The sequence below is a fragment of the Myotis davidii genome, unplaced genomic scaffold (assembly GCF_000327345.1).
Source record: "Myotis davidii unplaced genomic scaffold, ASM32734v1 scaffold1115, whole genome shotgun sequence".
In the NCBI taxonomy this organism is placed as follows: Eukaryota; Metazoa; Chordata; class Mammalia; order Chiroptera; family Vespertilionidae; genus Myotis; species Myotis davidii.
In genome coordinates, this window is record NW_006287910.1 from 1575007 (window position 1) to 1590785 (window position 15779).

The 15779-nt window shown below is 48.5% G+C and overlaps 1 protein-coding gene across 1 annotated transcript in view; it reads left to right on the top strand.

The window, feature by feature from the left end:
* The window catches only part of ABCC1 (ATP binding cassette subfamily C member 1), a 108010-nt gene that overhangs the window by 89612 nt on the left and 2619 nt on the right, over nt 1–15779 (top strand). The window contains exons 23-30 of the mRNA XM_015561295.1: nt 1040–1247; nt 3239–3549; nt 5712–5911; nt 8269–8395; nt 9254–9355; nt 11941–12087; nt 14002–14160; nt 15110–15276. Coding sequence (XP_015416781.1) covers nt 1040–1247; nt 3239–3549; nt 5712–5911; nt 8269–8395; nt 9254–9355; nt 11941–12087; nt 14002–14160; nt 15110–15276 — 1421 coding nt within the window. The remainder of the gene's footprint in view (nt 1–1039; nt 1248–3238; nt 3550–5711; nt 5912–8268; nt 8396–9253; nt 9356–11940; nt 12088–14001; nt 14161–15109; nt 15277–15779) is intronic.

Below are 15779 nucleotides of genomic sequence, written 5' to 3' on the forward strand. Positions count from 1 at the left end.
CAGGACATGGGAGCACACTACAAACATTGAGAAACACCAGACAAGACCAGAATATGTTTTTAAATATAAATGTAGTTATATGTTGGTTTTTTAAAAAAATAGGGAATAGAGTTTCTAAAATAAGTACACAAAGAAAAATAACCAACCCCCGAAAGGTGATACGATACCGTGTGAGGGTGGGGCACTCAGACCCACCTGGACATATTGGAATCTCCTGGGACCCTCTGTTTCCACCCTGTCCCCTCACCTGCCATCACACCTGTGGCCGACGACTGAGGTGGCTGTCATGTGTCCTCCCCCCTTGCTCTCACTGACCCTCCAGGGAGCCAGAGAAATGACCCTGAATTGAGCACTTGAGAAAGAAGGGCCAGAGATGCCAGGCCCATTTAATCCCCATTGAATCCCACCCCCAGAGGTGATGGTCTCAGCATCACCTGCATTTATATTTGTGCACAGGGAGAACGGAGACGGGGAGGGAGTGTCAGTTGCCAAAGTGGAGCCGGGTCCAGCCCACCCGGGCACTTCTGCCTCCCACGCTGCCTCGTCCCACTGCTCGTGAGGAGGGTCCCGGAACCCCTCTGGGTGATGCAGGCAGCGCAGCTGTGAGGAACCAAGGGGTGCAACATGCTCTTTACGCTGACACCCTCTGCCCACTCTTTGAGTTTGAAGAGCAGAAACTTGGAACAGAGAAAAGGAAACACTCAGTTATACCCCAGAGCTCTGACCCCTCACTGCTACCTTTCAACCAGCCTGATTCAGACATGGCCTTGGTGACTCAAAATTCAGCCTTAAAGGCTTGACAAGACAGTGAGGCCACGCACACGGAAAGAGGCTGGAGCCCGTTGAAACCAAGCCCTGCGGGGCAAGGACCTGGACTTGGTCTGCTGCTGGCTTTCTTTGTCAAATAACGGGGGCAGGGCGGGGCAGGGCGGGGTGGGGGAGCGTGTCAAGGATATGAGCCCAGTGGAGGCCTGACGGCAGGTGCTGACCCTGGTGGGTGTGGTGCGTGGTGTAAAACGCCTCCTTTCCCCGGCTCCAGGTCAAGCTCTCCGTGTACTGGGACTACATGAAGGCCATCGGACTTTTCATCTCCTTTCTGAGCATCTTCCTTTTCTTGTGTAACCACGTTGCCGCCCTGTCCTCCAACTATTGGCTCAGTCTCTGGACTGACGACCCCATCGTCAACGGGACCCAGGAGCACACTAAAGTCCGGCTGAGCGTCTATGGAGCCCTGGGCATCTCTCAAGGTAGGAGCCGCCCCTCTGCACCCTCCCCCATCCCACCTGATTTTGGTACTTGGAACCACTTTTCTGTCTTGTTAGAGAACTGGTCCCTACTTGTCAGGGCTTTATAGACCACCACCCCCCCCAACCAAGACAAACCCAGAAGAACAGTACCTGACACACAGTAAACATTCAAATATTATGAATGCTTTGTTTCACATGGCCCTAGGAGATAGAGGAGAGTGCCAGTGTGCCCATTTTATAGATGAGGAAAGTTGAGGAAGAGAGTCCACCTGGAGCATTCATGGTGCATCTGTACAGTTTCATTTGTGGGCTTTTCCCTGCTGTCTGAGGGTGGGGATTCTTAGCACATGTAGTGTTGGCCCCTCCGGGACATGTGGAATGTCTGGAGATCCGTGTGGTTGTTACAACTTCTGAGGGTGCTACTGGGTCTAGAGACCAGGGATGTTGCTAAGCATCCTGCACTGCACAGCACAGATCCCACAACGGAATTATCCAGCACCACATGTCAACAGTGAGAGGTTGAGAAACCCTGCTGTATGCCCTTCTTATGGTCCCATGAGAGTTCCCAAACCACAGCGTTAATACTAACAGCTAGTGTTTACTGAGCACTTACCTGGTGCCTGGTTCTGTTCTAAACACCTTTATGTGTTTTGACTTGTTTTACCCTTGCAGCAATCTCACGAGGTAGGAGCTAGTATTTTCCCCATTTTAGAGATGCAGAAACTGAGGTCCAGAGGGACTAAGTAAGTTGCCCTAAGTCACATGCTAACAGGTGACAGAGCTGGCATTGAATGAGGTAGTCTGGCTCAGAGCCCGTGCTCTTAACCACTACGCTACATGCTACATAGTACACTAGGTATGTGTTTATGTGCTCATCAAAACTGTTTATATATACACACATGTACATTCAATGCCTAGGCGCATAGTGTGTACAATAGATATACACATATTTGACATTCTTGAGCACTTTTTGTGCACCAAGCACATAGGTGGGTAGGCCCCTTGCATTTGACATTGCTATAAATAGTGTCCCATGTTACAGATGGGGAAGCTGAGGTGCAAAGAGGTTAAGTGACTTGCGGAAGGCCCCACACCTGGCAGGTGACAGAGACAAGGTCTGACAGTGTTGGCTCCGGAGCCTGTCATTTTAGTCCCCTCTTGCAATCGCCTCTCTGCAGAGAATGGGTGCCCTCCGTGGCTTGTTTGGAGGAGCGACAGTTGCCTCTTGAACTCCAGGAGATGGCTTTGGAACAACCCAGAAGAGCAAACATGGATTTCTTAAGTTTCTCAGTCCCTGCAACGCCCTCCTAGGGCAAAGGACTATGGACTCCAAATTATCATTGAGGGGAGGTGGTGCACAGAGCGATGTTTATCTGGGCCCACACAGCAGCAGTGTCTAGGGTAGCTGTGCTGTCCTGTAACGGTCGTCTTTGGCCATGGGTAACTACTGAATTTCAATTCATTAAATTGAAATCAAAGTAAACATTCGGTCGTTCCCTGCACTAGCCACATTTCAGGTGCTCAGCAGCCACATGTGGTTCATGGCTACTCCATTGGACAGGACAGATGTAGAATGTTTCCGTCATCACAGAAAGTTCCATTGGACGGGGCTGGTCTAGAGTTCGGCCGACAGCTTGAGAGCATGAGCGGGAGCAGGCTGCCAGGATTAAACCCCATCTCTGCTTCTAATTGGCTGAGAATATTGAAGGTGGAGGAATTCACCTGAGTTCCAGTTTCCTCATCTGTGAAATGGGTAGTTATCTGATTTATACAAAGTTGTCATAAGGATTAGATACCTGTAAAACTTCAGTATGGTGCTTAGCTCATAGTAAGTGCTCAATGAATAATAGCCATTATCATCATCATCATCAGTATTATTATTATAGCTGGGGACCCTGCCCTGCTTCGTCCACATGGTCGCATGGTCACTCGTCCCAGCCCCCAGCTTGGCCCCTCTCCCATTGTGGAGTCTAATGTGAGAATGTTTGCAGGGCTTGCAGTCTTTGGCTACTCCATGGCGCTGTCCATCGGGGGCATCTTCGCCTCCCGCCGCCTGCACCTGGACCTGCTGCATAATGTCCTGTGGTCGCCCATGAGCTTCTTCGAGCGGACGCCCAGTGGGAACCTGGTGAACCGCTTCTCCAAGGAGATGGACACGGTGGACTCCATGATCCCGCAGGTCATCAAGATGTTCATGGGCTCCCTGTTCAACGTCATCGGTGCCTGCATCATCATCCTGCTGGCCACTCCCATCGCCGCTGTCATCATCCCGCCCCTGGGCCTCATCTACTTCTTCGTCCAGGTGAGAGGTGGGCTGTTGGTGTCTGGAAGAAGGCCTGCTGCGTGTCAGGCTCCCCTGGGCACAGGGCTCGGCCCTCGCCCCGGTTCCCTCTGGAGCTGCGGAGGGTTTGCTGGGGGCGCGATGGGTGTGGTGTCAAGCGCCTCAGCTGATTGTTTTTAGCTTGTGATAACCAAATGCACTTTTTAATAAGGGTTATTTTTGTAGCTGTAAGTTATAAAAGAAAAAAAAAGTGATAGCTATAAAGATACTTTTATTAGTGAAATTTCCTTAAGAATGCTATGAAATTCTCTAGTTCCTAAGCCCCCTGAGATAATGGAGATGCGAATACGAGCAGCTTAAACAAGATGGGTGTGTGTCTTTCTCTCTTATAATAGAAATATAGAGGCGGCCCACTCGGGGCTGGTGTGGCAGTGCCATGAGTTTGTTGATATCCAGTCCTATTCCCGTCTGTACTGCAGAAAACAAGCCTGACAGGTAACAGGGCCAGGTGTGTGTGGTAGCCCGGGTAGCATCCCCGGTTTCTTAGGCAGCTGCAGTGGGGACTGTGTTTCCGGTTGACAGATGAGCTTGTTGGGGCTCTAATGGCAGAATCGACGGTGGGAACTCACGTCTGTCTGAGTCCAAAGCTTGTGCTGGTGACCGCAGGGCAGCCTGTCCCTTCTTGCCCAGAAAGGTTAGCTGCGGCACAGCTGCTGGGGGTGGAGGTGGAGGGTTAGATGGGAGCTTAGCAACTGCAACCCAAAATGAGGGTAGGACATTGTGAAGGGCTCCGTCCTCAAACCGCCCTGGAGCGGCTCCTGTCGGGTCCCCAAGGGAGGCCAGCCCCGGACCCCGCCACGCTGTGGCCAGTGATGGGTGAGCGTGAACAAGGGAGGCATCAGGTAGGACCCTCACTGTGTTCTCTTCAACTTGGTGCTAACTTTGGGCAGTCACCAAAATAGCATCCATGGTCAGACCCTGGCTGGAAATGTTCTGGAAAGACCCAATTTAAAGGACAGAACAGACCAAATGCAGCATTTGAAGCAGCTCCAATACCTGCCAGCAGCAGGGCCTTGAGCACTCGATGGAGCGTCTCCATGGCAGAACCTCATGCGCCCTTGACGGGAGGATTGGGAAGGCTCTGTTGCACCACGAGTTTTATGTCTGAGCAGCAGGAAGTGAATTAGGCAGAGGACCGGACCGTGTTGTGTGCACACGGTTATTTTAACTAAACCCCACCCGTGTGATGTGTATCGGGAGCACATTTCTAATGCTAGATTGAACCATGTGAAATGTAACTAAGATGAAATGCATAATGTGTGTGGGCAGGACTGGAAAAGGAGGCAGAAAGTGTTGCCTGCCTGAGGGTTGGGATTATGGAAGAGGTGGTTTTTTATTTAATATATATTTTTAGTTAAATATACACTTATCTAGAACCTAGCAGTCTCACTCTTGAGTACATATGCAAAGGAAATGAGTGCACTGGCTGGGTAGCTCAATTGGTTGGGGCGTCGCCCTCCACACCAAAAAGGTTGTGGGTTTGATCCCCAGTCAGGGCATGTATAAGAGGCAACCAATCAATGTTTCTCCCTCACACTGATGTTTCTCTCTCTCCTCCTCTCCCTTCTTCTCTTTAAAAACCAATAAAGAAACATATCTTTGGGTGAGGATTAGAAAAAGGAAATGAGAGAATGCATCCCGCAGGTCCATTAAACCCCAGCAGTCAGTGGCTCAGAGAGGCTGTACATGACAGAGGCTGGCACTCTGCAGCCAAGTGTCTGGGTTCGAATCCCAGCTCTGCCACATCCTAGCCGGCCACGTGATCTTAGGGACGAGGTGAGCTAAGTTCTTTGTGCCTTAGTTTCCTGATGGTGAGAAAGGAATGAGCACCTCAGAGGTCTTGGGTGAGGATTCAATGAGTTGGTATATGTGAAAGTAGTTCAAACAATGCCACAGAGGGTGAGCTCTGCATAAGTGTTAGCTATTCTATTTGTCATCGCTGCCATCGTTGTTGGCTCTCTGCCAGCAGTTCACCAGGTGAGTGGAGACACCTGCTAAGAGCAGCCCAGCTCCAGCATTCGCCTCCTGGTGGCATCATTTATGTCCAGACTTCCTCCAGCACAGCCCCGGGAGGCTGGGATGAGGACAGCTCCACTCACTCCCCTGTCCGTTCTGTGCCCCAGAGGTTCTACGTGGCCTCCTCCCGGCAGCTGAAGCGCCTCGAATCCGTCAGCCGCTCCCCGGTTTACTCCCACTTCAACGAGACCTTGCTGGGGGTCAGTGTCATCCGGGCCTTTGCGGAACAGGAGCGCTTCATCTCCCAGAGTGACCTGAAGGTGGACGAGAACCAGAAGGCCTATTACCCCAGCATCGTGGCCAACAGGTGGGCACACCGGGCCCACCAGAGGGGACGTGGGAAAGCCGCCGTAGCTCCTGGAGGAGGGTGTGAAACCAAACTCAGACCCTCCCAGAGGGAATGGTTCGATTTGGTGAGGACAGAATAACAGTGAAAAGCAGACAGGGACACTGTGAGCACCAGCACTCCGGGGCACTGAAGGACAGGGACAGAGAGCTCTTCTGGAGCCAGAAAATCATACAGAACCTGCCCTTTAGCTGTCATGCTGGGGGCATAGGAGCACTAGGGGTGGGCAGACTCAGCTGTTGTGTATTTTCCTACCGTAGTTTCAAGCTGAAGGGCGACCCCCAACCTCACCCCTGTGATGTGTATCAGGAGCAAATCACGAATATTAAGTCAAACCATGTGAAATTGTCATTTAGGGTATGAAGAATGGTTGAATTGTGTTAATAAAAAAAAAGAAAAAGATTGATGAACAAGAAAAGATCGAGAGACAAATGGCAGGGAAGGGGGTGGTTAGAGAGCAACCAGAGGACTTGTGTGCATGCATATTATTAGCATGACCAATGGACACAGACACTGGGACGGTGGAGGCTTGCCCGGGGTGGGAATGTCTAGGGGATGGTCAGTCAGGGGAGCTATATGTAAAACTTTAGACAATAAATAAATTAAGTAAGTAAGTAAGTAAGTAAATAAATAAATAAATAATTCTACTGAAAAGCAGAGAAAAAGAAGTTTGCTAATTTATTATTATATATATATTTTTTGCTTTTTAGAGGTAGAAGAAGGGAGAGGGGGAGATAGAAAAAGAGAGAAAGAGAGATCATCAACTGCCATCTGTATGCCTCCTACCCGAGCATGTGCCCTGACCTAGAACCGAACGAGCAACTTTTTGGTGCACAGGACAATGCCCAACCAATTGAGCCACACTGGCCAGGGCAAAGTTTGCTAATTATTGACTGAATTTAGAAAAGTGTCTGCTTTATCTCTAAAATATCCTCCTCACTGGGTTGTATTCTGATACAGTTTTTGAGATGAGGGGATAAGAAAACGCTGGGGCAGGGGTAGCAGCATCCTGGAAGTGACCCATCATAACCAACCGCCAGCCCACCATGTACAGTATGATCCTACAGGGTAAGGCTGGGTGGGAGACCGGGAGTTATTGGAGACCCCGTCTTCCCTTGCGGAACTTTTAGAGTATTTGTCACTATGCCTGCCTGTCTGTGGTAGTGGCTCACCCCCAAGAAGATCAGTCACGCGGGTCTAAGAGCTGTAGTGGGAAAAAGGCTAACCCATCTCCCTAGAATGCTTTACATTTTGAAACATTAAAATAATATTTCTAATGTTGTGTGATATCTTACAAAAGTTACCTTTAAATCATTAAAATATCTGTTTATATTTTAAAAGGTAAAATACATTTTTTAAAAAAATATATTGAGTTTTTTTTACAGAGAGGAAAGGAGAGAGATAGAGAGTTAGAAACATCGATGAGAAAGAAACATCGATCAGCTGCCTTCTGCACCCTCCCCCCCACTGGGGATGTGCCCGCAACCAAGGTACATGCCCTTGACCGGAATCGAACCTGGGACCTTTCAGTCCGCAGGCCGACGTTCTATCCACTGAGCCAAACCGGTTTCGGCAAAAGGTAAAATACATTTTAATGTTTCTGAGATGAGGATGATCTGGATCTGGGAACCCTTACACTACATTGAAAATAGTGTGTTTTTTCTCAAAACCCTTTTCCCTGCCAAGAGAAGGTTATTTTATTAAAAAATATTTTTATTGCTGTAACCAGTTTGGCTCAGTGGATAAAGCGTCAGCCTTCGGACTGAAGGGTCCCGGGTTTAATTCTGGTCAAGGGCATGTACCTTGGTTGCGGGCACATCCCAATGTGTGCTCTGGGAATCGAACCATGACCTCCTGCTTCATAGGTTGATGCCCACCCACTGAGCTACAGCTGGTCAAGAGAAGGTTATATTAAATCAGTGGTGCCTCTTGCAGCCGATGACTTAGTATTTACTAATTTTTCAGGACATCTTTTTAAAAAAATGCACACATGGCTGTTTTGAAAGGTTTCAATGAGAAAAAAGTTGGTTCTTAAAAAAGCAAGCTTCCATTTCCTGGGAAGATTGCTTCCAGAGAACTGTCTTAATCCCTGGGGTTGCCGGATGCGTGAGGAGTTACTGAAATTGTATCCCTTTGGTCCTCCTTCCCCCTGAGTCCTAGGAGTGGGGCAGAGAAGGCCTTTCTCCGAACTCTCAGGGATTATTTTAGTTAGTGACGTTCCACTCCCAACCCCATACCCAGAACCAGAAACCACGCCTCTGAAAAAGCTGACTCTGGGCGTGTGCCTGTCCTTTTGTCTGCCTGTGTGTCTCATGCAGGTGGCTGGCTGTGCGGCTGGAGTGTGTGGGCAACTGCATTGTCCTGTTTGCGACCCTGTTTGCAGTGATCTCCCGGAACAGCCTCAGCGCCGGCTTGGTGGGCCTCTCAATATCTTACTCGTTACAGGTGAGAGGGGTTGCTCTTGATGAATTTCCCATCTCTCTGAACAGGATAGCCAGTTGTCTTTGTTTTGGGTCCCTGTGGGAGTGCAGGAGAGCAAAGGGGCTGAATGGAATTTGAGGAGCAGGCCTACAGCCCTGTGACTGACTGGAGCTGGAGAGAAATTAGACACGTGGCCTGGATGCCTCCAACTGCAAGAAAAATGCTTATAACAATATTAGAGGCCCAGTGCATGGAATTGGTGCACTGGGTGGGTGTGTTGGGGTCCCTCAGCCCGGCCTGCGCCCTCTCGCAGTCCTAGAGTTTTTGGGGTGATGTCTGACTGCCGACTTAGCTCTGCCACAGTGGCCACCACTGCTGCGCTCACCAGCCATGAACCCGTCTCAGGGCTTCTGGCTGAGCAGCGCTCCCCCTGCAGGAGCGCACTGACCACCAGGGGACAGCTCCTGCATTGAGCATCTGCCTCCTGGTGGTCAGTACATGTCATAGCAGGTGGTCAGTGCGTGTCAAACAGGTCATTCCACCGTTTGGTCAATTTGCATATTAGCCTTTTATTATATAGGATAAATTTCCCTCGAAGTCCTGCTTTAGCTGCATTTCCCATATTTTAATATATTGTATTTTCCTATTACCTATTTCAAAATATTTTCTCATTTCCTTTCTGATTACCAGTGTGGCTCATGGGTGATTTTGAAATGTGCTTGCTTAAGAGATGCAGTGGAGCAAGTCTGTGTGAAGGCTGTGTGCGGGGTGCTGTTCTCTGTACCTTTCTTTTCTGAACTATCTCACAACTCGTAATTACTTCATTAAAATAAAGCAGCTCAAGCTCACTCTAGAAGCTCCATGTGACTCTTCCACCCGCAGGTCACCACCTACCTGAACTGGCTTGTTCGGATGTCGTCGGAGATGGAGACCAACATTGTGGCTGTGGAGAGACTCAAGGAGTATTCAGAGACTGAGAAGGAGGTAGAGCAAGCCCCTGCCCTCACCTTTTGAACTTGATCTTCAGTGTGGCTTTAAAGAACCTCTGAGCCAAACCATGTGTGCCTGCAACTGGCAACCTCTATCTGACAAACCGTTACGTATTTTTATGGGGGACTTCTTTTATGGGGAAAGAGATTAGTTTCTATTTGCTCCTGAAAAATGAATAAATACTAAGTCATCAACTGTTAGAGGCACCATTGATTTAAATAAGTTTTAAAATTAAAGGTAAGTGAGTTGATTGAAAGTATTCAAACGCAATAACAAGAATCAGTACATGGATATTGTAAAGGATAAATACTGGTAAGGAATTGACCCAGCTTTGGAAGATCTTGCAGTTACTGTTTTAGATGGAGAAAGGGTGGCCTAGGGGGAGATGTTGGCAGATTCAAGGTCATATGTGATAGATAGGACCCAAGCCTCTAGGCTTCAGTGCCATGTCGCCCTGAGAAGTGCCTTGTTCTGTCTACACACCACTAGCAATGGTAATGGTGATAATTATGCCAGTAACAGCAATGCTTGGTGATGCCACTCCATTACCACCAACAATAACAATAGGGACATAGATTATGCCCTCGTAGAGGTGTCAGACCCTGTCCTAACACTTCACATAGAGTAATTTATTCACTATACAGCCTTATAACTCACATCCTATTATTACTTCCATTTTACAGGTGAGAAAACTGAGACACAGAGAGGTTAAGTTACTTGCCTGAGACACATGATGACTGATAAATCGCAGACCCAGGATTTGGGTCTTTGTCATTGTGCCACACTGCCTCCCAAGAAAATGCCCCTTGGGAACGAGACCAAGGCTGCCCCAGTTAAAATCTCTGTTAGAGGATTTGCAAAGGTGACCTATGACCTCAGTCTTTTAATGCTGAGAAATGGTGAGCTCCAGGTTCCATTTCATCAGAGGCATCAGCCAGAATGGTGTGAGTGACCCCTGTGGAAATAAGAGGGCATTACACCAGGACTTTCCCCGCCAACATTGAACTCATTTATTTATTTAATCATCCCCCAGGATACCTTTGTTTGTTTGTTTGTTTGTTTATAGACAGAGAGGAAGGGGGGAGAGAGAGAAACATTGATGTGAGAAGGAAACATCGGTCCGTTGTCTCCTGCACAGGGATCCAACCTGTAACCTGGGTATGTGTCCTGACCAGAAGTCTATGCTCCAACTAACTGAGCCACCAGCCAGGGCTGAAGTAATTAATTAGCTTATTAATTTATTTATTCATTCATTTACTTATATTTTTATTGGTTTTTAGAGAGAGGGGGAAGGAAAAGGAGAGAGAGAGATAAATATCCCGTCATTAATTGGCTGCCTCCTGCACACCCCCTGCTGGGGCTTGAGCCTTCAACCCGGGCATGTGCCCTGACCTCGAATCGAACTAGTGACCTCTTGGTGCATGGGTCAGTGCTCAACCACTGAGTCACACCAGGCAGGCTGAGTTTGTTTTCTTATAACATCTTTAAGAGATAATTCACACTCCATAAAATTCATCCACTTAAAGTGTGAGTTTTTTTTATTTTACAAAAATATTTTACTACTTTTATTCTATATTTTTAGAATAAGAACATATTTGAAAAATACAAGAAGTCGTCGAGATCACTTAGAGCCCCACTATTATGATATATATGTTTATTTATTGTGTATATATTATGTATAAATATAAACAATACATTATAAACAATATATATTCATGTTTGAAAGTTCCCACTTCTCTTCAGTCGCTCCTATGTTTTTATAGCATGTCCTTTTTATTTATATACTTAAATTATAAAAGGGAAATTTTTTTGTTGTTAAAAAAAATAATAATATAAGAAGTTTGTGGGGAAGAAAGGCTGAAAGTTTTCTTTTATTTTCCTCCCTGCTCCTCTCTTTCCTTAAAGGTAGCCCCAAGGCTGGCCTGGGGCGTATCCAGTTGTAAGTCTCAGGAAATGCTGACCTGGACTAAGAATTCAGAAACAGGGCCTGTGTGACACGGGGGCAACGTGCTCCCCTGTCTGTGTCTCAGTCTCCTTGTGTGTAAACGGGATGATGAAAGGACCCCATGTATGGGGCTGTAGTGAGGATTAAATGAGATAATGTGACAGAGTGTTGTTTAAGTGGTCACTGCCGCTTTTATTGTTGCAGTCCAGACCTGGAAGGCAGTCAGCCTTGTGTCTGTTCAGAAAAGACCACTTTGATTCAGTCCATACATATTTATTGAGCACCTACCATGTGCTCTGGGCCCTGGGATAGAACAGTGAACGAACAGTACAAGAACCTGTCCTCATAGAGGACAGAGGGGTGCAGGGCCAGGAGAGTGGCCTGACTTGCTCTAAGATCTGCAGGATGTGGGGTAGCAGGCTGAGTAGGTAGCTTGGGGAAGAGCATTTCAGGCAGAGGAACCTGCAAATGCAAAGGCCTGGAGAAATCACCCTGAAGTCAGTATGGGGAGCGGAGTGAACATGAGAGAGGAGGTGAGGTTAGAGAGGTTGTAGAGGCCGAGCACAGAGAGCCTTGGGGCCTGAGATGGACCTCAGATTCCTTATTTGCCGCCCTCCTCCCCCACCCATTACAGGCTCCCTGGCGGATCCAGGAGATGACTCCAGCCAGCACCTGGCCCCAGGTGGGCCGAGTGGAGTTCCGGGACTACAGCCTGCGTTACCGAGAGGACCTGGACTTGGTTCTCAAGCACATCAACATCACCATCGAAGGAGGAGAAAAGGTGGGTGCACACAGTTCTCCCACCCGTTCACAGTCGGCACAGCTTGTGATCAGGCACATGAAACCGGCTGTTATTTCCGCAGCCCATACCCTGGGGTGGCTATTCAGACAGTGTCCCCCAGGGCTGCACACTGGTAATCGGAGGGCCAAATGAGGTCCACAGAGAGGTTTTGAAAAAAAAAAAATCTGAATAAGCCCTAACCGGTTTGGCTCAGTGGATAGAGCATCGGCCTGCAGACTGAAGGGTCCCAGGTTCGATTCCGATCAAGGGCATGTACCTTGGTTGTGGGCACATCCCCAGTGGGAGGTGTGCAGGAGGCAGCAGATTGATGTTTCTAACTCTCTATCCCTCTCCCTTCCTCTTTGTAAAAAAAATCAATAAGATATATATATTTTTTAATCTGAATAAGTTGCAAATACTGAAAAATCTGGAACTTTTTCAATAAAAATCCATTTCCTGCTTTTCTCGAAAGATCACAGCATCTAGCAACACTGGGCTCATACTCCCCACCTGGCTCTTGGGAGGCAAGATGTGAGCCTCGCTGTTCACTCGGTCCCTCCCCACCCCATTCAGGTGCCTCCACGGACCCTGGAGGCATTGAGTTTGGGATCTCCTGGATAGAAGGATGCCACCCTCACTGCTGGGGACGGCTCAGGGGGCATGTGAAATTGTCAGAATTTTGGAAGAGCCTTGGTCCCCAGCTGTTCCTGGAAGATGTTCTTCCCCTCAGACCCTCCGATTCTCAGAATCAGACCAGGGCCTTCCTGGCCGTTTTCCAGGGAACAGTGCTTCTTTCATCTCTGAACATACGGACTCGTTACACTGTCCCTTCCGCCAGGCTCAGAACGTTCTGTCCCCATGAGATAAGTTCTCTAATTTACAACGAGGAAAGAACAGAGTGGGCATGTTCTCGCCAGGCTTTCTGTGTATCATGAGAGACTGCCCTGTGGCATCGCTGTGGGCGGCAGAGGAAACCCACCTCTCAGGAGCCCAGGTGAAGAGGGTGTGTTTGGATGTCAGGGGCCGTCATCATTGGCCAGTGCATGGGAGCCCAGTTCCCTCAAGAGAGGATAGGTGGAGACCAGGTCACATCCATCACCTCGTTTTCCTCGCAGAGCTGGGATGGAGAGGAGAGGTGTGCAGGGGGTGTCCTTGAATATTTGGGCTGTTTCAACAGCTTGGATGGGAAATTCACCATCTCAAATGTAAGGGGCCCTAGCTGGTATGGCTACGTGGTTAGAGTGCTGGCCCCTGGACTGAAGGGTCATGGGTTCAATTCCAGTCAAGCGCACATACCTTGGTTGCAGGTTTGATCACCAGCCCCAATTGGGACCTGTGCAGGAGACAGCCAATCAATGTGTCTCTCCCACATTGGTTTCTCTATCTCTCTCTCTCCTTCTCCCTTCCCCTCTGAAATCAATAAAAAAATTTTTTTAAATGTATCTCTCTCTCTTTCTCTCTTTCTCTCTTTCTCTCTTCTCTCTTCTCTCTTTCTCTCCCCCTCCCCCTTCCCTTCCACTCTCTCTCAAAATCAATGGAAAAAATATCCTGGGGTGAGGATTAACAACAACAAAAGAAAAAAGTACAGTGTGAGGGAAATAACCTGATTATTAATATAATCATGAGTTGAAAATAATACGGCCTATTTAAAATCCCTCCCTGTCTGATGCCTGGGTCTTTGGAGGTCTAGTAGCTTATCAAAAGAGCTAATTATAATTTTAACATATAAAGAGCTGACAACAGCCCCTAAAGAAACGCTTCTAGGAAGCTGGAAGAGAGGGCTGTGGTGGGAGTTGGTTGACCAGATGACTGAGCTGCCCTGGGGCAGATGTCTGACATGAGGGTGTTCTGAGACAGGAGGTATCCCCCAGATAGCAGCATTCCCACCTCACGCTGGTCCTTCCTGTCCCACAGGTTGGCATCGTGGGGCGGACGGGAGCCGGGAAGTCATCCCTGACCCTGGGCTTGTTTCGGATCAAGGAGTCTTCAGAAGGAGAGATCATTATTGACAACGTCAACATCGCCAAAATCGGCCTGCACGATCTCCGCTTCAAGATCACCATCATCCCCCAGGTGGGGTCTGTGTGAGGCTACCAGGAGCGCTGGGTCCCACTGAGAGCAATGCGTTTCTGTTTTCAGCATGCAGATATAAATGTGTCCCTGCTTTATTATCCTTATTAAAGTTATGCTATGTCACTTCTCCACTGAATCTCCTCTTGGCATATAAATAGCAGTGGGAATTAACCAGGTGTCGTCCCTGCACTTTGCCACCCAGAGCATCTAACGGGACGCGTAGGCACTGGCTTTCTGCTGGCTGTCAGTCAGGACAAAACTCTCTTACCCTTCCAAGAGCTAAGGGAGAAGAATTTTCTAGCCCTGCTGGCATGACTCAGTGGTTGAGCGTCAACCTATGAACCAAGAGATCCTGGTTGATTCCCAATCAGGGCACATGCCCAGGTTGCAGGCTCGATCCCAGTTGCGGGTGTGCAGGAGGCAGCCGATCAATGATTCTCTCTCATCATTGATGTTTCTCTTTCTTCCTTCCTCTCTGAAATCAATAAAAACATATGTTCAAAAAATACTACAGATGTGATTTAAAAAAAAAAAATTTCTAGACTGATTCCTGAAGGTGCTGTTTCCCTAATGTGTTGCTTTTTAATGTTATTTTCCCTGAAATTTCTTTTAAGATTCTGTTTTGGAGGCAGGGGATTGAAAGGAATCCACAGTACTTGACGATTAGGAATTAACCATGTCACATCTTTCTGCAAGATGTGCATATCGAAGACTCCAGGAAGTCTTCTCAAAAAATTAATCTATTCTATTTCACCTAACACAAAGATTTCCAGACAAAAAAAAAATGACCCCCCCCCATTATTAAGATCTCTAGAAATAACGATTCAGAGGAACTCGCATGCCCGATCGTGAACAATTCTGGCACGAACTCTCTGTGTCCACCTCTGTCCCATCCATGTCCAGCTGACGTTGAGCCTCACACACTGACGGCCGTCTTCTCTCTGAACAGGACCCCATTTTGTTTTCGGGTTCTCTCCGCATGAACCTGGACCCATTCAGCCAGTACTCGGACGAAGAGGTCTGGACGTCGCTGGAGCTGGCTCACCTGAAGAACTTTGTGTCGGCCCTTCCTGACAAGCTGAACCACGAGTGCACGGAAGGCGGGGAGAACCTGAGGTGGGTGCCCCCTCGGTCAGGGCGCTTGATGATTCTGCCCTTTTGCATCTGTGTCTGATCCAGGTCTGAGGCCCAGCTCTGCCACACATAGGCCTCTTGTTTCTTGGAGCCTCGGTTTCAGCATCTATAAAATGGGTTTCAGCCAGGTTTCATCATGACTGGGCTCATTCGTGTGACTGGGGGTCCGCTGCAATTGGCTGATCTGATTGGCCTCCCTTGGGACAGTTCATGTCCCTCATCCTCCAGCAGACCAGCCCAGGCGTGTTGTCATGGTGATGGAAGAGGTGCAAACCCTGGCGTGCATTCCCATGTCAGGCTTCTGCCAGCCTTACGTTGGCCAGCACCCCATTGTCCAAAACAAGGCACATGGTTGAATCCAGAGTCAGTTGTGAGGGCCTGGATACGGGGCCCCTTTTGCTGCCTGTCACACTACCCACGCTGACCATGTCAGATGTTTGCGTATTCCTCTGAGCCCTGTGCTGAGAATGACCCCGAGCTCGCTT